Source organism: Hevea brasiliensis, chromosome 3 (assembly GCF_030052815.1).
Source record: "Hevea brasiliensis isolate MT/VB/25A 57/8 chromosome 3, ASM3005281v1, whole genome shotgun sequence".
Taxonomy (NCBI): domain Eukaryota; kingdom Viridiplantae; phylum Streptophyta; class Magnoliopsida; order Malpighiales; family Euphorbiaceae; genus Hevea; species Hevea brasiliensis.
In genome coordinates this window covers 33937760-33962289 of record NC_079495.1, presented here as the reverse complement: position 1 = coordinate 33962289, position 24530 = coordinate 33937760, and the positions used below count along the sequence as shown (strand labels likewise).

The window sequence follows — 24530 nt, the reverse complement described above, 5'->3', positions numbered from 1 at the left end:
CCCCACTTTCAATCTCAAAACACAAAGAATTACAGCTAAAAACAAGCTCTCAAAGAATTAATTACTATGGCTCAAGTTCTAGAGAGAAAAAAGAGTAGTAATATCTTAGAACATAATAAATTCATGAATAATTAGTTTTTGTAACTTCATCTCAATCATAAACACTCTCTAGTTATAGTTTAGTAAGAAAATGACCATTAGGGATGCATTAAATGCAAATATAGCTATTCAACCACATAAAAATCTATTATTTTGACTTTTAAAAACTCAGGTTCGGCTGTCGAAGTCTTTTACTTTTGTTGCCGAACTTCTTGCTTCCAAAACAGCATTTTCAAAAAGATGACTCCATCTACTAAAGTCCCTTACTTCAGCTATCGAAGTCCCTTCTGTCATGTTTTCCAAAAACTTGAGAAAAGCATAACTTTTAACCTAAAAATTGAATTTTCGATCCGTTTGAAGCGTTGAAAAGCTAATTCAATGAAACTTTAAACTAAAACACTTCCCAAAAATAATTTTGCATTTTTTAAAAAGTGAAAAATAATTTAATTCCCATTGGTCAAAAATTAAGTGAAAACTATGTCAAGAAAAAAATTTCTAAGCAATACCTAGACTTCAATCAACATAAATAATAAAATTAGATTCACAAAGCATAAAATTAAATAATATTACATCGTAGTGTCCCTCATAAATTTGCTTTCTTTTCTTGCTCTTTTTCATCCTTAATTTGAAGTAATTTGGAATTATCGAATTTAGGGCCTATAATATCATTACAAACACTTCCAATGTGATTACTAGCGCACTAATTATTTATTATGGGTTAAGACACTTAGGTCTAACACATATAAATCTCTCTTTTTTTAATTTCTCCTATATTTTCTATTATTCTAGATTTGAACAATTACTATAATAAGTTTTAAATACAATAGATTGCTTATTAATTGTTACGTTTTGCATTTCGATTGCATAACAATCCTACAAAAATATGTAATAATTTTCACAAAGCGAGATAGGTTAAAATTAGGTTAGCTTATAGAAATACTCAACGTGGTTACAAGTGGGTCACAGACTAGTAATTAATGCCTAAAAGGCTTATAGGAATACTCAACATGGTTACTTTAGTTAGTAATGATGGAAGTTTCCTATCTTATCAATTAGGTTTGAACTCTGCTAGAAGCACTTTAAGATTGTTTATTTTGAATGTGCTAAACTAATATGGGATTGTAAACTTTTAAAATTGCTTGGAAAAAAGACTTAATTTTGATATACAAAAGTTTATTTGAGAAAGCCTCATAATGGTAAGTGATAAAAAGGCCTATAGAAATAACTAGAATAGAAAATGCTTGTAAGGCTTTTTTTTTCTCTTTTTGAGAGATAGAATGACGCTTTCATTAACGGGAAAGAGAAGCATACAACGAATTAGATAAAACAATATGAACAAGATAGTGTGGAACTTCCTCCATTCATTTGTTTTCTTGTAAGCAAAGTTAAAGGACACAAAGTCTAGAGCCTTAGAAATGTGCAACACATCCGCAACTAGCAATGCATGAAAGGGATGGACTAGTGAACCTCCATGTAAAGCAGTAATTGTTGTTAAGGAATCATTCTCTATTTCCAAATGTCAAAAGTCGGGCAGTAATGCAATCTCAATGCCCTGTTTGATGCCTCAATTTCAACTATTACTGGTTTTAAGAGGGTTATTTGGTTTAGCTGTTAGATGCAACTGATAGCCGACAGACATTCAAATGGCTAAATCAACTTATTTGGTGAACTCATCAAAACTGCAACTGATAGCTAATAGACTATCTACCAGCTGCAGTTTGTATCGATTCTGAAACATAAGCTTTTTGTCATCAACTACTGACTGATTTTATTTTATTTTTTATTTAAACCATGTTATATTTTTAAAATTTATTAATTACAAAATTTTGTCTTCAAATAATTTTTTTTATCAATAAATTATTTATAAGTATAAGAAATAATAGATAAATTAAATGTCAAAATATTTAAATAATAATTTAACTAGTTAGCTCCAACTCCATTATCAAAATATTTTAATATATATATATATATATATATATATATATATATATATATATCAATAACAATACTTTGAAAATAGTTTTATCAAAAGCTTGTATAATATATTAGTTATGATCAGTTATCAGCTACAACTACTTGTTATCATTTATATATTAGCCATATCCAATAGTTAAATCAAACAAGTCTTAAATCTCTTTCAACAGACTTGACTCCCTACAGGCCATCTTCCTATTACCTGAATTGTGTTGAGCTTAACGTTGGAGCTTGAGGGGAACGACCGCTGCATGGGATGAAATGGGGAGCCTTCGCAATATACAAAATGCTTGTAATGTCTGCAGCAAAGTGCGGGCATCATTCCAATAATTCAAGCACATTTGGAACCATCTATAGAAAAGGAATTAATAAACTTTATTGATGTATATATTGATTATAGGGAATTCAAGCTAAATAATTTACAAAATAAGTGTGATTTGTCTTTAGAAATAAATAATTTATGAAATTAACGTACATAGATACAATTGACAATTGACAAGCCTAACAATAAAAATGATAATTTTTTTATTTTAATTAGTTATAATTGAAACTCTAACTCAAAATCTCAAAGTTTTAAAAACTATCAAACTAAAACTTACCTGTAAAAATAATGCAGATTTGAGTTTCTGGACATTATTTTAGCATTATTGAGCTTTTAAATTTATTTTTTTTTTCATTAAACCTTATTTTAATAAACTTAATAAAAATATTAAATTTTTAAAAAAATAAATAAAAAAATTTACAATTAATTTCTAAAAAAAAAAACCTTAAGCATTCAAGGAATGACCTTGAATTGAATGATTGAGTGAGGTTAGGGATGGCAACAGATCATGTATTTACTGGTATGTGATTCGACAAAATCCTAATAAGACGAATTTAGATAGTATATAATTAGGTTTGAAGTAAGTTTGGTTTAAGAAATGATACCCATGGCCGATTTAGGTTTTACATGTTAAATATTTATTACCTAAACTTATTTATATAAATAATTAATTAAATATAATATATATATATATATTTATAATATATATATATATTAAATAAATAGAATTTAAATGTTTTATAGAGTTATCAAATTTTTAAAATATAAATTATTAATTAAAAATATTCTGTATGCATATTATTAATTAAAGAATATAAACTTAAATGGGTTTGAGTATTAATCAGATAATAGTAATCAGATTTAAGAGGAATTTAAATAGTTGAGGGTAAATTTTAATCGAGTTTGAAATGAATTCAAGTAGTGTAAATATTTATCGGATTCAAGTAAAGTATTTTTCGTGAGTATCTTATATCTATTGTCATCCTTAAGTAAGAGAACTCTAATCATCTCTATCTCAAATCTCTAACAATATCAACCTCAAATTCTTAGTTTTATTTCTAATTATAATTCCAATCAAAATACCCATTACTTCCCATTCTCAATTTGTCATGGTTTCTCCAAACGCAACTCCTAAAATCTCCATCTCTTTTGAAATTTTTCTTTCCATTAGACGTCTATAGCTTCTCCTCCTCACTTGTGAGTGGCAACAATGTTAAATAAGCTATTTTAGAGTTTGAAATTAGAGCAGTCCACTCAAAGTGAAATTCACAATTATGAGAAGGTTGTAATAAGAGACCCATATTATTGACTAGAAAGCAATGAGAGAAGATTTCATGACTATTCCAAATAGTCAGTCACACACCGATGTCTATTGTCTTTATTCTATGATTGCCATCCAATACAGTTAAAAAGTAGCTTAACGTATAAAATAAATAAATAAATAAATAAAATTGTAAAAGGTTCGTAGTATCAAATTGAAGTTTAGAAATTTAATAAATAAAATTTAGAAAATACAAAAACTTAACAACTGAGAAGAAAAAATATAAAGGCAATTATTCAGTCCACCCAACGTAATTTAGCGGTGGTAATTTGTGTTGGGTTATGTCTGAGTCCAATTCGATAGGATTATGCTCAATCTAAGCATGACACAATTATTAATTGTGTCATAAATTTTCAATCCAAACACAATTCATTTATTAAACAGGTCACACAACACAACCTGTTTATCTATTTAATAAATAAGTCACACAATACAATTCGTATAACTCGTTTAATGACCCATTCATCACACAAGTCAATTAAGCAAGTTATACAATATGACTCATGCAACTTCGTATGACCTATTTGCTTAAAAATTTTGAGAAGAATGCAAAAGGGTGGATAGGACTTGAAACTGAGTCTATCTAATGCTCATATAATTAATAAACAACTGCACTATATTTCAACTTTATACATAAACTTCTTGACATGTATATATGTAAATTACATCTATTAAATTATGATATAAATTAAATTAAAATTATATTAAAATAAATAATTAATTAATGATGCCAATAATTTATTTTATTAATGTATTCATAGAAATGATTTTTTTAATTAACATTAAATTTTATTAATTAAATTTTCTTTTATTTTTATTCCTAATGATAAATAAAATTTTGTTTTTTAAACATTAACAATATTGACAAGAAATTAGAATCACTATGTAGTTTTATTTTCTTAACCTCATATAATATATTCATATATAAATTGAGTAGTTACAATAAAATTAATTATAATATTTGAGTCTAAATTTTTTTTCTTTTAATTTACTATGTAATTTGTTATATATAATCAAAAATTCATATATTTTTTTAATATCAAGTGTTTCATAAAATTAAAAAGAAAATATAAATTATAAAATATTGAGAATAATATTATATTTTTAACTATAGAAAAAAGAGGTCATAATACATTTAAATGGTTCAAAAATAAGTTAACCTGTTAACTTAATTAAATAAACCGGTTATTGTATGTGATTAAGCTGGTCAACTCGATTAATCCTTATTTTTAACTATCATAAACCAATTGACCTATTTATACCTATCCTATTTATACCTATTTAATTACGTGTCGAAAATCTATAGCTCCGCATAGTATACCTTGAGTTGTTTCTTAATTCCTGAAGATGTTTAGCATAAAATTGAGATGAAGTTGGCTAGGTTCCGGTGGGTCAAAGAACGGAGGAAAATAGAATTCATTGGTGTGCATGGGATAAATTATATAGGCCAAAATCATGTGGTGGGTTGGGCTTCCACACTTCGCGTGTTTAAGTTAGTAATGCTCACACAGCAATGCTAGTGTTTAGCTTCGAATCAGTCTTCGCCACTTGTGCAGCTGTTTCAAGCGCAGTACCATTCGAGGTCCTCTTCTTTTAAGCAAAGTTGGGTTTGAGGCCTAGTTTGCATGGAGCAGTTTAAATCTGGCTAGGTGGTTGATTGAGAAGGGTTATAGATGGCTAGTGGGCATTGGGTGTAACACCTCTATTTGGAAGGATAGGTGATTGCCGAATCAAAATGGGTTCAAAGTATGGTCTCCTCCAGCTATTCTTGATGAGCAAGCGGTTGTCAGTGAACTTATAGATTTTAAGATGTGTAGTTGGCCAGTGGATCTGGTTCAATCAATCTTCCTCCCATTTAAAGCTTCTCAAATTTGTAGTATTCTGTTGAGTCGTTAGTGGGACAAGGATCTTTTGGTTTGCCACTATTCTAAGAATGGGCATTTCTCTATGAAAGTACATATCACCTTGCTATGTCAACTGCAAACTCCGAGTTTGCTTCATCATCTTCTCTAGATCAGGATGAGGATTTTTGGAAAGATTTGTGGAAAATTAATGTGCCTCCCAAAATAAAACACTTTATGTATAGAGCTTGCCATAACCTTCTTCCAGTAGGTAATTTATTGAAGCAGCGGGCAGTTGACTTTGACACTATTTGTTTCAAATTTGGTATGGTTGAGGAGACTTTGGATCATGTGCTTTTTCTGTGTAATAATGTTGTTATGACCTAGAAGCTTAGCCCGCTGAGACTGGATCCACCCTCGTTATTATTGTCTTTTAGCCTATGGAGCAAGCAGTTTTTTCTCTGATGCTAGTGTTGATCAGTTTGAATTCTTTTGTATGATTGCCTAGGCGATATAGAATATAAGAAATTCTTGGTTGCACCAGACTAGAAGGCAAGATCCAGTGTTCACTATTAATAAGGCTTCAGAGCTGTTCTCTGAGTTTAGGAGCTATCGAGCTATTCCAACAAATTCCTCTCTTCCTCATTCGCATTTCAGATGGCATGCTCCTGCGAAAGGTGTAATGAAGTTAAATTCTGATACGGCGTTGGGTGGTTCAGAGAAATAAGGTTTCAGGTTTATGGCTCAGGATCATGAGGGTCATGTTTTGCAGTCTAGTGTTCATAGGGTCCTTGGTTCAATTTCTGCAGATAGGGGTGAAAGAGCGAAAACATGAAAAACACAAGTTTATATCATTGAATTCAAAAATTTTTCACTGAGGGTCACATGCATCATGCAAGATTCATTTTTATCTATTTGATTTCAATGATAAACAGCATATTAAAACTCTTTTAATATGTTTTTGGATCTACATCTGCGATTTAAGATTTTAGAATTAATCAGATTAATTATTAAAACCCTAGATTATATCAAGAACAAGTGCACTAACCTCTTGATGCACTACAGTGTATTTGACACCATTGGGATGCGTCTAGGACACCAAATGTTATCCCTCTAGTTTGTTCACACTAAGATCACCTATGGCAGCCCTTGAACAGCTTCTAAAGCTTTTTCTATAAATTAGAAAATCAAGTTTTGCCTTTTGAGAGATTACAGATGTAAACAGGACACTAGAAACAATTTCTAGTATTTTTAATTCAAGAGATTGTTTGCTAATCTCTTTGAATTGATGAGAGATGAAGAAGAAAAGAAGGAAATGGTAGCCAAGGGTGGCGGCACAAAGAGAATGAGCAGCTTGTGTAATTTGTTCTTACATCCTTACACTTATATAGCTAGGTCACCACTTAAAACCCTTGCCACATGTCACCTTATGATTGGTTCTAGGTTTAATTGACCCAATCACATTGTGCTAAGTGTCAAACCTATATTTAATCTTAATTTTAATCATCTTACATGATTAAAAGACATTTGGCAAGCTTATGTGTAGTTCCATGCGTCACCATCTCATGGTGCCACATGTCACCCTGTGAAATGACCAAAATACCCCTGTGTCTTAATTTTGAGTTCTCAACCCAAAATAATTATTTCTCTTCTTCTAATCAATTTATATCAAATATAAATTAATTAATTAATCTCTATTAATTAATTTCTCATTAATTAAATTTATATTTAAACACTTTAAATATAAATTTAACTTATACTATACATCCAATAACCTAGATTTGGTTTCAAGCCATGTTAGGGACTTTGCAATCTAATTGCAAACCAAACTTATTTAATTAATCAATTAAACTCTTTAATTAATTAATTAAATCATATTTAAGTTGGTGATTACTTGTATATGTGTGTGACTTACTAAGCTCATCACTAATTGGCAATGAGACATGATATCAACTCTTAATATCATCAAAACTCTTTATTACCATAAATGATTTCTCTAAATCATTTTATGCACCTCATAGACTATGGTTAACACCTAGCATAGCATGCCATGGCCACCCAATTAGTAATTAGGTTTACCTTAAATGAACCTATAATCATATGTTACCATGCACTAGAATCTCTCTGTTACAAAATCCCAATTCGAGCTGGAGTTACAGTTTATGTCAAACCCCATTTGCTATGAATATTATATTCTCTTTTAATTTCAGTTCTTGATTAAAAGATTTTTCTCATCAGAAACTCTTTTCTGATTAAATATATCTGTCCTGGCCAGGAACTTGAAACATTAAGAACAATTAAATGAACATAGGATTTTATCCCTATTTACTTAGAGGAACAGATTCCATCTTGATCAACACCTACCTCCATATATAACTAGCAGGAGCCAACACATGCCCATAAACCCATACACAGTATAAGTATGAAAGCAGTATCAAATTCAAACCACCTATATACAAGATAACTGTGTTATCTCAGGTCTAAAGATTATATGCACTGATATGATTTATGACAATGCATTAACAAGAGTAAACTCTATGTGTTTGTCAAAAGTGTCACTAGTTCGGCTTACTTATCATGTATAAGTGCTTATCATGTTTGTTATATGGCATGAGACTCACCATTCCATCTTATTTACATCTCATATAAATAACTTGGGAACAAACATGATTACAATCTTTCTGGATAAGTCATGTCCTTATTGTGAAGTATCCTCGATTGTGAACCTATTTATGATACTTTGTACTAGAAATACTGTCACTCATATTCTTAACAACTTAAGAATAGAATTTCTAACAAAATATCAATGGACCTTTTCTATTACACATAAATATATTATGTAAACGGAAAAGTGAAAATGTCTTTTATTAATAAAAGATGTACAAGATACATACTAAATGATATGCTCTAAGGCATACTACTAACAATCTCTGACTAGCACTAGAGCCATTCATTACAATATCTTAGACCCATCTTCTCAAGATGTCGGTCTAGCTGAGTCTGTGACATAGGCTTAGTGAATGGATCAGCTGGATTTTCAGCTGATGCTATTTTCCGCATGGCTATATCGCCTCGTCCAACTATTTCTCTAATAATGTGGTAGCGTCTTTCTATGTGTTTGGATTTCTGGTGAGACCGGGGTTCCTTAGCCTGTATGACTACTCCATTATTGTCACAGTGAAGTGGAACTGCTGACTCAATGGAAGGAACTCCTGTAAGTTCTGTCACGAACTTCTTTATCCAAACAGCTTCCTTTGCAGCATCTAATGTAGTAATATACTCAGCCTCGATAGTGGAATCTGCAGTCGTACTCTAGTTGGAACTCTTCCAACTGACTTCACCTCCATTACAAATGAACACATACCCAGAGGTAGACTTTCTATCATCGATATCTGATTGGAAATCAGAATTAGTATAACCATTCAATTGTAAGTCTCCACCTCCATAAATCAAGAATAAATCCTTAGTTCTTCTCAAGTACTTAAGGATATTTTTGACAGCTATCCAGTGTTCCAAACCTGGATTGGATTAATACCTACTAGTCAAACTAACAGCATATGTGATATCCGGCCTAATACACAACATTGCAAACATCAAACTTCCAATAGTCGAAGCATATGGAATCCTGGCCATCTTGTCTCTTTCTTCAGGTGTCTTTGGAGACATCTCTTTAGAAAGGTGGATACCATGTCTCACTGGTAACAATCCTCTCTTGGAATCAAGCATGTTAAACCTCTTTAACACCTTTTCTAAGTATAGACTTTGGGATAAACCAATTAATCTTTTCGCTCTATCTCTATAGATGCGAATCCCAAGAATATAGGTTGCCTCCCCTAAGTCTTTCATGGAGAATGTATTTGACAATCATACCTTTACGGTTGTCAACATACCTGTGTCATTACCCATCAACAGTATGTCATCCACATATAAGACAAGGAAAGTGATAGCACTGTCACTAACCTTCTTATATACACATGGCTCATCCTCATTTTTTTATAAAACCAAATGATTTAATGGCTTCATCAAAATGGATGTTCCAACTCCTCGAAGCTTGCTTCAACCCATAAATGGATCGCTTTAGCTTGCATACTTTGGAGCTATCTTGGGATTCAAAACTCCTAGATTGTTCCATGAAAATGTTTTCTTCAATGTATCCATTGAGAAAAGCTGTTTTGACATCCATCTGCCAAATCTCATAATCATAGTATGCAGCTATTGCTAATAGAATCCTAATTGATTTAAGCATGGCAACAAGCGAGAAAGTCTCCTCATAGTCGATTCCTTGCCTTTGGCGAAACCCTTTTGCTACTAGCCTTGCCTTATAAGTCTCTACCTTTCCATCAGAACCAATTTTCTTCTTGAAAACCCATTTATTCCCTATAGGTACAATACCTTCAGGTGGGTCAACAAGATCCCAAACTTGATTCTTATACATGGAATCAATCTCGGATTTTATAGCATCAATCCATTTGGAGGAGTCTATTTCTAATATAGCTTCTTCATAGGTAAATGGATCATCTCCATGATCAACTTCTTCATGAGTGGACAACTCTTGTTCTTCTTCATAAAGGAAACCATATCTCACTGGTGGGTGAGATACCCTGGTTGTTCTACGAGAAACAGCTGTAGATGTTTCATTAATAGGTATAGGTTGAATAGATGGACCTATATCCATCTGATCTGTTGGTTGGTCAAAATTCTCCAATTCTAACTCTATTTGCCTTCCTTTGCCTCCTTCTTGAACAAACTGTTGTTCAAGAAATGTGGCATCTCTACTTACCACAACCATTTGTGATGTAGGCAAATAAAAATAATATCCAAAACTATCTTTTGGATATCCAACAAATTGACCCTTTTCTGATCTGGTTTCCAATTTATCAGTGTTCAACTTTTTTATATAAGCTGGACAACCCCAAATCTTAACATGCTTAAGACTTGGTTTTCTTCCATGCCATATCTCATAAGGTGTGAAAGATACTGATTTTGATGGAATCCTATTCAGAATATGCAAAGTTGATTCTAATACAAATCCCCAAAAGGAGATTGGCATATCAGTATAGCTCATCATACTAGGTACCATATCCAATAAAGTACGATTTCTTCTTTCAGATAAACCATTTAGCTGTGGTGTTCCTGGAGGAGTCAGCTGGGAAACAATGTCATGCTCTCTCAAGTATTCATCAAATTCAGTACTCAAGTATTCACTTCCACGATCTAATCAAAGAGCTTTAATACTCTTTCCTGTTTGATTTTCTACTTCAGATTTAAATTCTTTGAACTTTTCATAGGATTCATGTTTGTATTTCATCAAATACAAATACCCAAACCTTGATTTATCATCAGTAAAGGTAATAAAGTAATGAAAACCACCTCTAGCCATTTCTTTAAATGGACCACATATATCACCATGTATTAGCTCCAAAATATTTTCAGCTCTTAGCCCTTGTCCTACAAAGGGTGATCTAATCATTTTGCCCTGAAGGCAAGATTCACAAGTTGGAGTAGGCTCAGAGCCCAATGAAGATAAAATCTCCATTTTCTCTAGTTTTGTAATCCTATCTTCTGCAACATGACCTAATCTTAAATGCCAAATATATTTTGAACTTGAGTTGATTTTTACCATGGCATTGCATTCATTTAGATCACTTGCATTCAATTTGTGTTTGTCATTATTATCTAAATAATAAAGACCATCATTCATATAACCCGAACCAACATATTTATTTCCAAAATAAATATTGCAAACATCATCTGTGAATTGAAATTCATAGCTATTTCTAGTCAAACTAGATATAGAAATGATGTTCTTAAAAGCATCAGGTACATATAAAATATTATCCAAACACAAAACATGTCCAGACATATAAAAAGATTTAGATCCTATGGCTAAAGCTTCAACAGTTGAGCCGTCGCCAATCCGGAGTCTAACATCTCAAGAACGCAAGCTGCTACTATTTGCTAGTTCCTGCATATCATAAGAAATGTGAGAACTAGCACCAGTATCTAAAACCCAACCTGTAGATGAACTATGAGTATCATTAAAATCTAAATAATAAGTTATGGACATACCTTCCGAAGGTGTATCCTTCTTGTTCTTCAGAGAAGTAAGCTACTCTGGGCAGTTCCTTTTTTAGTGCCCATCCTTCTGGCAGTGGAAACACTTTTTTTTGCCTCCATCAGCTTTAGTCTTCCCTTTCTGTTTAGCTATTTTCTTGGAAAGACCAGGAATCTGAGATTTCTTTTTCTTATTGCCCTTCTTCTTGTTGGACTTTCCAGCAGAAGAAGATGCAATCAAAGCTACCTCTTTTCCTTTATTGCCCGGCATATTCTTTTGGGCAATAACCAGCATGTTGAGTAAACCAGCCAAGGTGCATTCCTGTTTAGTCATATGAAAATTTGTCACAAAATTACCAAATGACTCAGGAAGGGACTGAAGGATCAAATCCGTCTGCAGTTGGAAATCCATGTTAAAGTTAAGCTGTTCCAGCTGCTCAATCAGCTGAATCATCTTGTGGACATGATCCCCAATATTTTGTCCCTCAGACATCCTCATGCGGAATAGCTGTCTAGATATCTCATACCTAGCATTCCTACTGTGCTCACCATACAACTCTTGTAGGCAAAGGAGGATCTCACTTGCACTCTGCATGTTCTCATGCTACTTCTGTAACTCATTACTCATGGAAGCAAGCATGTAACATTTAGCTCTCATATCATGCTCCTTCCACTTGTCCAAAGTTTCATGTTCCTCTTGAGTGGCCTCTAGAGGTAAGGGACCAAGAACATTTAAGTCTAAAACATATCCTATATGTTCAAAGTTTAGGACAAGTTTCAAATTTCTTAGCCAATCAGATAAATTAGGTCTTATCAACCTATTGCGATCAAGTATGCTTGTAAGGATATTGGATGGTGGTGGTTGTTCTGTGCTCATTATTATCAGAAAACTAACTGCAGAAAATAACCAGATTAATTAGTAAATGTACCATGTAATTAACCAAAATGATTATGGTCTTTTAATCAAATTGGTCCTCCCACTAACTTAGCGAATATCATACTTCCAAAGTAGAAAACGAAAATCCTAGTTGGATGGATTTCTAGTGGGTGATTGAATTCTTATAATCCTATTGATCATCCTCAGGCACATCCATTATTGGAATAACAATAAATTATAAGTGAGCAACTCCTTGCCCATCACATCTCATGTGAGGTTCAATCCTTTACCTAGCCCCTAATGCTAAAAATCTCAGGCACATCCATTATTGACTTATCTTGCATTAGTTAAGTTGATCCCATTGAGCCAGTAAACATGCAAATAATTTTAATGTCCTCAGGCACATCCATTATTGGCCACCAAACCATTTACATATTTACAACATCTCATGGTTAACAATTATTCTTAAGAAAATCTCTTAAATTAATTGCATCATATGCAGCTATTTAAAATTTCTTAAAGTAATTGCCCCAATGGAGGGCCCATGTTATAATTACTTTAATTATAGCATATCCAACTTAATCATTTGTTTGGAAGATTTTATGGTCTTCCTAATTACTATTAAGGTCTCACTTTACACATTATCCAATTAGCATGCATATATCATATACTTGCATACATTCTCATACATCTCTTGCATTCATGGATAATAAATAAATATGATATGATTATGGACTTTTCTAAGGGATTCAATTCTGAGCCACCAATAATTGAATCAGGGCATTCCTAGGTGCATTTCATTCATTCATATTACAAGAGTTGCTAAAGGAGTACATAATCAACACTTGATCTTGAATTCCTCCCACTGGTCCCACCAATGCTCTTGACCTTCTTGATCTTCTTGCAATCCTTGGCATACCAAGGCGAATTTACAAGAACTAAATAAATGAAATTACAACCCAAAATATTACAACCTTATAATACGTGCCCAAAATAAATTAAAATAAATTAATTAAGTTATAACCCAAAGAAAACATAAAAGAAATAAATCTAATCACGTTGATCTTTTATAGTCCATGATCATCCATCATGTATATCACTATTTAATAATTAAATAAAATATACATACTTAAATTAAATTGAATATCTCATATTCAACTTAAAAATCCATATTTGAATATGATTCAAATAAATTTAAAAATTCATATTTGAATCACATTCAAACAAATTTAAAAATTCAGATTTGAATCACATTCAAACAACTTTAAAAAATTTAGATTTGAATCATATTCAAACAACTTTTAAAATTCAGATTTGAATCACATTCAAACAACTTTTAAAAATTCAGATTTGAATATGATTTAAACAACTTTAAAAATTCAGATTTAAATCATATTCAAACAACTTTAAAAATTCAGACTTGAATCACATTCAAACAACTTTTAAAATTTAGATTTGAATCACATTCAAACAATTTTTAAAATTCAAATCTGAATCAAAATTTAATTGTGTGATTAAAACACCTAATTAAACACTTTAATTAGTCATGGGCCTAATTATGGGCCTTGAAACAAAGCCCACAAACATACCCAAACAGCCATGCGCATGGTTGAATGAATCAAACCATGCGCATGGTGGTGTAGTTCATCAAGCCGCCACCTTTGTTGGTCCAACTAGCAATGGATCTATCATCTCATGATCAAACCACACAATTAAATCATATAATCAACAATTTAAATGGCAAATAGAGTGGCTCTGATACCAATTAAAGGAGTGGAAGCATGAAAAATACAAGTTTATATCATTGAATTCAAAAATTTTTCACCTAGAGTCATATGCATCATGCAAGATTCATTTTTATCTATTTGATTTCAATGATAAACAGCATATTAAAACTCTTTTAATATGTTTTTGGATCAACATCTGCCATTTAAAATTTTAGAATTAATCAGATTAATTATTAGAACCCTAGATTAGATCAAGAATAAGTGCACTAACCTCTTGATGTGCTTCAGTGTATTTGACACCTTTGGGATGCGTCTAGGACACCAAATATTGTCCCTCTAGCTTGTCCACACCAAGATCACCTATGGAAGCCCTTGAACAGCTTCTAAAGCTTTTTCTATGAATTAGAAAATCAAGTTTTGCCTTTTGAGAGATTACAGATGTAAACAGGACACTAGAAACAATTTCTAGTATTTTTAATTCAAGAGATTGTTTGCTAATCTCTTTGAATTGATGAGAGATGAAGAAGAAGAGAAGGGAATGGTAGCTAAGGGTGGCAGCACAAAGAGAATGAGCAGCTTGTGTAATTTGTTCTTACATCCTTACACTTATATAGCTAGGTCACCACTTAAAACCCTTGCCACATGTCACCTTCTGATTGGTTCTAGATTTAATTGACCCAATCACATTGTGCCAAGTGTCAAACCTATATTTAATCTTAATTTTAATCATCTTACATGATTAAAAGACATTTGGCAAGCTTATGTGTAGTGCCATGTGTCACCATCTCATGGTGCCACATGTCACCCTATGAAATGACCAAAATACCCCTGTGTCTTAATTTTGAGTTCTCAACCCAAAATAATTATTTCTATTCTTCTAATCAATTTATATCAAATATAAATTAATTAATTAATCTCTATTAATTAATTTCTCATTAATTAAATTTATATTTAAACACTTTAAATATAAATTTAACTTATAATATACATCCAATAACCTAGATTTGGTTTCAAGTCATGCTAGGGACTTTGCAATCTAATTGCAAACCAAACCTATTTAATTAATCAATTAAACTCTTTAATTAATTAATTAAATCATATTTAAGTTAGTGATTACTTGTGTATGTGCATGACTTACTACGCTCATTACTAATTGGCAATGAGACATGATATCAACTCTTAATATCATCATAACTCTTTCTTACCATAAATGATTTCTCTAAATCATTTTATGCACCTCATAGACCATAGTTAACACCTAGCATAGCATGCCATGGCCACCCAATTAGTAATAAGGTTTACCTTAAATGAATCTATAATCATATGTTACGATGCACTAGAATCTCTCTATTACAAAATCCCAATTCAAGCTGGAGTCATGGTTTATGTCAAACCCCATTTGCTGTGAATATTATGTTCTCTTTTAATTCCAGTTCTTGATTAAAAGATTTTTCTTATCAAAAACTCTTTTTTGATTAAATATATCTGTCCTGGCCAGGAACTTGAAATATTAAGAACAATTAAATGAACATAGGATTTTATCCCTATTTACTTAGAGGAACATATTCCATCTTGATCAACACGTACCTCCATATATAACTAGCAGGAGCCAACACATGCCCATATACCCATACACAGTACAAGTATGAAAGTAGTATCAAACTCAAACCGCCTATATACAAGATAACTATGCTATCTCAGGTCTAATGATTATATGCACTGATATTATTTATGACAATACATTGACAAGAGTAAACTCCATGTGCTTGTCATAAGTGTTACTGGTTCAACCTACTTATCATGTATAAGTGCCTATCATGTTTGTTTTATGGCATGAGACTCACCATTCCATCTTATTTACATCTCATATAAATAACTTGGGAACAAACATGATTACAATCTTTCTGGATAAGTCATGTCCTTATTGTAAAGTATCCTCGATTGTGAACCTATTTATAATACTTTGTACTAGAAATACTGTCACTCATATTCTTAACAACTTAAGAATAGAATTTCTAACAAAATATCAATGGACATTTTCTATTACACATAAATATATTATGTAAATGAAAAAGTAAAAATATCTTTTATTAATAAAAGATGTACAAGATACATACTAAATGATGTGCTCTAGAGCATACTACTAACAAAGGGTGAGGTGGAGGCTGTAATTTTTTGCTTTACACTAAGCAATTGAGGTAGGCTTATCGAGTATCTAGCTAGAATCTGACTAATTAAACTTGATTAGGCACTTGCATAGTAAATTAATTAATAACTCTTACTATGGTACATGTATGATTTTAAATCACAATCACGATCATAATCGTGGTTGCAGTCGCAAGTAACAGAAATGGGCCTGTAATGGCCATAACATAACAGCAACGGCATGACACTTTGCAAATTTTTTGAAAAATTTGCAAAGTTCATAAAATGATTAGATATTGATAGAAACAAATAAAATTAAGATACACAACTATATACTAAGCATTTATACATCAAATGAAGACATTATCATCTATTATTTTTGGATATCATTAGCATTAACTAATTTAAAGCTAAAATAATTACGTAAATTGTAAATAACTAACCTTATTGCCACCAAAATGAATGTCTAGGAGGTTCTTGATAATCTTGACTTTGGTTTTGACTTTGAGAGCTTGGATCCTCACCTTGTTGATATTGACTCAATTGATAATGCTGTGATGGATTGAAGCTAAATAAGGAATCAACTGGATTAGCTGGTTGTGGAGGGTATGAATGCTCTGAATATAAAGGAGGGGGATAATTATATGGATATGGATTTGAGTGTGCTCATCCATATCCATAATCACTAGTAGATGTAGATGATAAGCCTAGAGGCATTATATTTGCACTATGACCATACCCATAGCTAGATTCAGAATCAAAAGAACACTCCTCGTGTTGAACACCTTTGCCCTTTGATGACAATAATTTAGCACTACCGGCACCAACAGAACCCCGTGATCTATGATGCTGATATGTCTGTGGCCATTCTGGAAATGGAGCTTTGCCACCAAACACTCCACCACCTTCACCACTGCCTCCACCACCTTCTTGTGATTGTGAAGTAGCACCTATATCACCTCCACCCATTGATCCTCCTCCAACTTCACCACCACCACTATCATCACCACCATCATCATCATTACTTGAACTTGACAATGCAAAACAATGTTCAAGTCCAACACCGCCACCAACAGCACCACTTCCTTCTACTTGAGTTGGAGCAATATCTTCCTCTTCCAACCAAGGATTTTCTTGAACATCAAGACAAGAGATTCCCTTTCCTCTAACCATGGATTTAAAGGATCATCTTCTTCAAAAATGTAATCCAAGTTAAATGGATTGTAATTTCTTTCCAACTCTTACGTACTTTTCCTTATTACATTCCTCACTTTTAGTCTCATATTATAGTGAACAAAGATAAGTACATGCAACTTTTTAAACCTTAGTCTATTTCTTGACTTTGCATGTATAAGGGAAAAAGTGCTCCAATTTCTCCCACACTTTGATACTGAAGTTGTTTGACTCAATACCTTAATTCCAATTTTTCTAAGTTTAGGAGCACTTTTACCACAAGTAATCCACCACTCAACTGCATTATAGTTCAATAAACAAACAAAATACTTTAATATTGGCTCAAAGCCTCAAAGTCAAAATTAATATAACATTATTTAAAAATAATAGATGTTATTAGTTTTACCTAGATCACTAATCTTAATGGCTCTTTGCCAAAGCCACACCAAAGCTCCCCAATTTATCTCAAAACATTAGTGTAGGGTATAGCAGCTAGTAGATACACCCAATAAATATTAATATTAATAAGCATTATAAAATCAAATGGATTATACTCCATTTCTAATTCTAACTAATTTTGAGAGCTAAATTCACTTAGCTATACACTTGGTTTAATGCACGAGCTTGATTCACTAAATCGCTCTCTAACCTTTGAATAGCCTTCTTATTTCAACATGATTTCCTCATTATTTCCAATATCATGTGGACCATATTAGTGTTGAGGATTAAGAAATACCCTACAAAATCAAATATACATATAAGCTATTAAAATGATTTAATTTTTTTTTTTAATGTAATGAATATACCTAATTAAGTCATCAACTTACCAGTTGCATGTAAATTATGATGTAATTGAATACTCTAATGATGATCATTGATTTTTCAATAGTCTATATAGTTTCTAGCATTAACCTTGATTGCCAACTTTGCTCTTTCAATTGCCTCAAATATAAAACCCTTAGTTGGCTTCTCATCACCATCCAATAATTTCAGAACTTTGAGTAAAGGCTCTTGAATTTTTATTATTTCCTGGGCTTTCTCCCAAAAATCTCTTCCCTCACTACCCAAGCCAAAAACAATGTTCCTTGCTTCATGAGGAGGTCCACTAGTAGCCTGACCAAGCTTGCTTACCATCCATTGCTCTAATTCAAACATATTTCTCAACTGTCCTACATCTGATAATAGAATCCAAAGCAATGATATTTGTGGTAAATCATGTAATGCCGAGGCGAATGATATCTCTACTATCCATAAATTTCTTCATATAATTTACCACCTAATTATGATTGTAAACAAATTGGGTGACAACTTTGGCTTGTTCAATAACTTTCTTGATGCTCTTTCTCTTCCCAAAATCTTCTAAAATTAGGTCAATGCAATGAGCTGCACAAGCTGTCAGATACAAGTTAGGAAATTTTTCCATTAATTTCTTTCCACCAGCTTTGATGGCAACCTCATTATCTGTCACCACTTGAACAATATTTTCTAGGCCAATTTCTTCAACTACTTCTTTCATAATTTTGAAATAATACTTTGCATCTTTACATTCCATATTTAATGCATCAATAGACTTGTGGAACACTATGCCACAATTTGAATACATAAGAAAATTAATTATGCTCATTTAAGTCGGTCCGCTCTAAACATCACACATGATGGTAACTCCCCTTTCTTTCCATATCCCCTCAAATGATGCAATAAATTTTTCATTTCATTGTATTCGTTATTCAGAAATACCTCAAAAGTCTCATAGGCACTTGGGGGTGATACATTCAGCCCAACTTCAGCAGATGTTCTCAGAAGTGGCCGAGTCCAAGGTGACTCCACAACATTGAAAGGCAATTTATTATGGACTATAAAATTTCCAAAAGCTTTGAGCAATTTTTCCTTTCATGTCTTTACCAATTTAGTATTTAATTTTGGCTACTTCGATTGCACTCTACTCTTCTCTAACTCAATTTTAGTGGTAGCCAGTCGTTCAGCTAGTGTTGATGTATGTCTTGTGGCTTATTTACCCCTTTCACGAATAGCAACCAACCGACCTAATCCTTGGGGTTGGCGACTACTACCACCACCTTTATAACAGCCACCGACTCTCCTTTGAAATTCATCTTCATCAAATTGTCTCTGACTTTCTCATTTAGCCATTTTTAATTCTCTTTCTCTCTTCTCTTTATCCTTTTTAGCAACTTGAAAATCCTTCAACATAGCATGCATGTCTTTCCTTACTTCTGATGACACTTTCTTACAACTAGCAACTTGACCAGGTATATTAGCCAAGTGTAACTTCAATCTAGTTATTTCTCCGATTATTTTTTTATCACAAAAATTGCAAATCATTTTTCATTTTTTTCCTGTCGAAGTGGCAAACCTCCACCTAATGTCATCGCTTGATTTACTAGTACTACTACTTTATCAAGGCATTTTCATTGTTAAGAAAATTAAATAAGTAATTAAATTTAAACAAGTATTTAATTCAAATTTAAAACTTAAAGTTTAAACTTACAATTGAATTTATGAAAAGTAATGTATCTACACTTAGTTTTAGCAAATAGCAAATATCAAGAAAATTAAAATTTTATATGATGTTATTTTGCAATTAACAATTATTTTAATAAAATTAATTCTAAAAATTTTTTCAAGAAGCAACAAACAACAATTCTAAATATATTCTTTAAAAAAATATGTCAACATTAGAATAAATACACATAAACCTATAGATCAGGCAAACTAATGCCTCAAATTATAAATTTAATAAAAAATCTAACATTAAAAACAATTTTGAAAAAATTAAATAAGTAACTAAATTTAAACAAGTATTTAATCTAAATTTAAACGTTAAAGTTTTAACTTACAATTAAATTTATGAAAAGTAATGTAAATTTTTCCAACATCTACACTTATACTTAGTTTTAGCAAATAGGAAATATCTAAAAAATAAAAATTGTATTTGATGTTATTTTGTAATTAATAATTATTTCAATAAAATTAATTCTAAAAATGTTTCAAGAAGCAACAAAAAATAATTATAAATCCATTTTTTAGAAAAATAGATCAACATTAGAAAAAATACACATAAACCTATAGATTAAGCAAACTTATGCCTGAAACTATAAGTTTAACAATAAATCTAACATTAACAATAATTTTCAATAGTAAATATGCAAAAAAAAAATTCAGTAAATAATTGAATTAAATTCAAAAAAATAAAAAACACTTATATTTTTAAGAAGTTGCAAGATTGTAGAAGTTGTAGTAGAGTAGAGAATAGAGAATGTTAAGGCCTTTTGTTTGCAAGAACAAGTAAAATTTAGAACACTCAATAGAAGGCTACTGTCTTTTGTTTGCAAAGAAGAGTAAATGAGTTGTGAAGGTGAAGAATGGAGTATTATTGAAAAGGAGAAAAGTGAGTTTCCGCAAAGGAGAGAGACTATTATTGTTCTAAATTATTCTCCACTGTTTGGACTGAAATTGGGTGGTTTTGGACTAATTTTATCATGTGATCTCTGCTCCTCATCAGCCCACTAATTCTACCACATTGGTAACGGCCGTTACCATTACGTAACGAGTAATAGCCTCCGCCAGTAAATATCGACTTAACGGTTGTTATTTGATTGCATGGGTACAAGAATTCAGAAGATCCTGATGTTGCCTTACAGCTGCAGATCTTTTACCTGCTCCCACGTGTATAGAGAGGCTAATGTAGTGGCTCACTCTTTAGCCAAATTAGCATTGTCTTTAGACTCTGATGTTATTGTGTGGATGGAGGAGGCGCCTCTCCCCATAATTGACTTTGTTGGTGCAGATGTTTTTCCCTCCTTGATTTCTTTCAGTGAAGTTTCTTTAATTCTCAAAAAAAAAAAAAAGATATAAAGTACAAGATCACTAGATTTTTTTTTTTTTTTAACTAAACAGAGCTCAAAATAATTTTTGATGTTCTTATTGCACAATATCAAATCACCTTGCTATAGAAATGATAGTCCAATGATCTAGTGCCTGCTTTAGTTTGCTTATAACTATATTTAAAACAGATTCATGGACCTAATCTCTTCATATGTCGTTTCTTATTAAAAATCTCTGAAGTCATATCAGAAAAGCTATTTGCATTCTTTAAAAGCCTCTGCGAGCTCAAAAAAGAAAATAAAAAGGTGTATTTCAGTTCAGCGCTCATCTTTGCACAAGCATCTGCATTTCTCTTTAGGATTGCTAATCTGTAAACTGAAGTTTGTTAACTACAAAATTACAATACATATAAACCTCTGAGAGCTTAACAAAATCTTATGAAGCCTAACTGAAAAACATCTCCCTAGAAGCATTTTTGTGACTCTAAAAGGAGGACTATTTACAGAAGAGAAATGAGTGAGAATGGGAAAAAAAAATAATATAATAACTATAATTATCATACTATTCAAAGACTTGTCTGGGCCAAAGCCTCTTCCAGGTTGAGATTTCTTCCTCCTTGTAAAGTTTTCTAATTCCTCCATAGAATCCATCAGCTTCATTTCCTTCTTCCCTGTGCTCCTTCCTGTTTATTATGGTTCTTCTCCATCTAGAGCCGGGAGAATATTGGTTGAACTCCAATGCCACCATATCTGTCACCAACATACTTGTTTATCAGAAATTTTACCAGTAAAGATAATATTACTCGACATTCCAATGTGAAAGTTAAAGTGTCCTAAGAGGGAGTAACTTCCTTCAACTATTTTCCCAGCATGCCTAGAACAATAAAGATCTATATCAAGATTTTTCAACAGTTTGCATCCAAAAACTAGAATTTCTTTCTAGCATTGAAAATCAATCAGCTTTTAGTTATATTTTCAACATTAGGCTGTTGAATACTTAATGGGGCTTTAATCCCTACAGCATTTGTTGTTAACCTAATGAGAAAATAACGTAGGAAGTGCCCTATATACTTTGCATAGAATTAGAAGCTATTGATTCCTACGATTGTTTTTTTTTTTGTCTATTGAAAATTAAAAATTAAATTTCACATATATCTCAAGATTCCAGAAAACAATGGGATGAAGATAAAAAATAGCTATAATATAAGAAGATTTTCTCACCATTATATTGACAAGGACAGTGATTTTCATTCACATCACAAGCTTCCGTATGACCAACAGTAGCATACCACCAACCTGCTTAATCAAGGAAATTGAACTCAACCCTCCAAGTAAAAATCATGTTAATTTGCCAAGAATTTTTCCATGGTCGAGATTGAGAACATACCATAAGGAAATTCTTTGCTTCTTCTCCATTGAATCTCAATATGATCACCAGGTTTCAAGTCATTTAAACAGTCAGAAATGTGAAGATCATGTGCAGGAGTATCAACAGGTGGTGCTCTTAGCCTATCCCTGTGTATGCTTTCCTCTATCATTCGCCGTCCGTAAGGAGAATACCTGCGAATCAGTATCAGCAGAGGACTCTGCTTAATATATGTGATCTTCAACATCAAATTCAACCCCAATGTCTTTTCTAATTTTTACACCACACATAGGTATAAATTATTTGAAGAAAGTAATTTCCTTTATATACCTTGCCTGAAATGTGTCTGTCTTGGAATCATAACTTATTTGAGCATCATAACAGGAAAGCAAAAACCCAACATGTCCATTCTGCAACCAAAAACATAAAAACTCATTAATTTCTCAGATAAAGGTAATTTAAAAAAAGGAATAAAATCGTTAGAGAAGTGCAGAGTTACGATCAGAACTGTGCGTTTGCAGCCAATTACCTCACGGTTATAGACCTGAGCTGGGAACCAGAATTTGCCTCTTTCAAGAGAGAGATACATAGCCATGATTGAATCAACTGGTAAAGAAGTACTTGGCTTGTTTCTAGTTTCAAACTTTGGTTTAATCCAAGAAAATGACCACACAGTACCAAGAGATCTTAAGAAACCCTTTTGATTGCTTTGGTCCACAAGGCCTGGCCTCTTTCTTGAAGCTATATGACATTGCCATTCCCTAAAAGCAGCATCGCCAATTAGCCTACCCCATTTCTGCTTTAGGTGTTTCTTCCACAGATGATCACTTGTGCACCTATCCCTCAAAGAGCTGCAAACTCCTGCCATGCTACACAACCCAGATGGTGAAAGTCTCTCAAGAATGCATTCCAAGGTTAATTCAGGCAAATCCAGGAGAGAAGGACTCTCTTCCTCCGCATTTGCTGCCTGTTTTAAACCAAGATTGATCTTCTTCTGTGGCATTTTCATGGGAACTTGGTAGACACCAATAGAAAGCCAATCTTTATGAAACCACGACACAAGAAATCCTGAAAGCTGCTCCCAAAACAAAGGTGACAACAACAATCTCCACACACTATTCATTGGTGGTGGGGGTGGCTTGAAAGGGAATGACTTAAAGAAGAAAACAAAAGAAAAAAAGAAAATCAACAAGAAAAGCATTAGACGGTTAAAATTTATCAAATGGGTTTGCTTCAAAGCTAGCAAAAAAGGCCAAAGAAGAAGAAGGGGAAAGGAAAAAAGGAGCTAGCTTAGCTAACCAATTGCTATTGCCATTGAATCAATGAATCATAGAAAGAAGAGTATATAAGCAAAGTAAATATCAATTAAATTTTCATTTTGTTTTTGAACCCACCGATGAAAAGTGAGACAGATGCCAGTTTAGCAAAATCCAGACATTTATTAAACGAGCCACATTTGCAGTTGCAGCACCACAACCGACAAGCTTTGATTGTGGGTTGTTTTAACACCACAACATATCAAAAATTCAAAAAAAAAATTAAAAAAAAGGAAAGCTTCCTTCTTAAAGATTGCATTTGAAGTTAGAAGGTTTTGGCATCCACATACAGTGAAATCCTACGCCACTGGGGAAAGAACCGAATTGCGGGGCCAGTGGGGGACAGCTAGCAACTAAGGGTGGGAAATTTTTGAGAAATTCTTTAAAAAATTATAGAATAAAATCTAATCTAAAGCAAATAATAATAACCAAAGAATCGTAAGCAGTAAGAGAAACTTTTTGGTGGTTATATT

General features: G+C 32.3%; 1 protein-coding gene across 2 annotated transcripts; it reads right to left on the bottom strand.

Moving 5' to 3' along the window:
• Positions 1 to 21705: 21705 nt before the first annotated feature.
• Positions 21706 to 24124, bottom strand: LOC110670059 (F-box protein At2g26850). Of its 2 annotated transcripts, none has more exons than XM_058143991.1 (5): positions 23271 to 24124; positions 23072 to 23151; positions 22763 to 22935; positions 22597 to 22674; positions 21706 to 22125 (listed from the first exon to the last, which is right to left on the bottom strand). In XM_058143991.1, exons 1-5 carry the CDS (start codon positions 23940 to 23942, stop codon positions 21938 to 21940), a joined length of 1191 nt encoding a protein of 396 aa, XP_057999974.1. In that variant the 5' UTR covers positions 23943 to 24124; the 3' UTR covers positions 21706 to 21937. The 2 variants fall into 2 exon arrangements, with proteins under 2 accessions (XP_057999974.1, XP_021687684.1); XM_021831992.2 differs by having other exon boundaries at positions 22597 to 22671; positions 23271 to 24122.
• Positions 24125 to 24530: the final 406 nt, after the last annotated feature.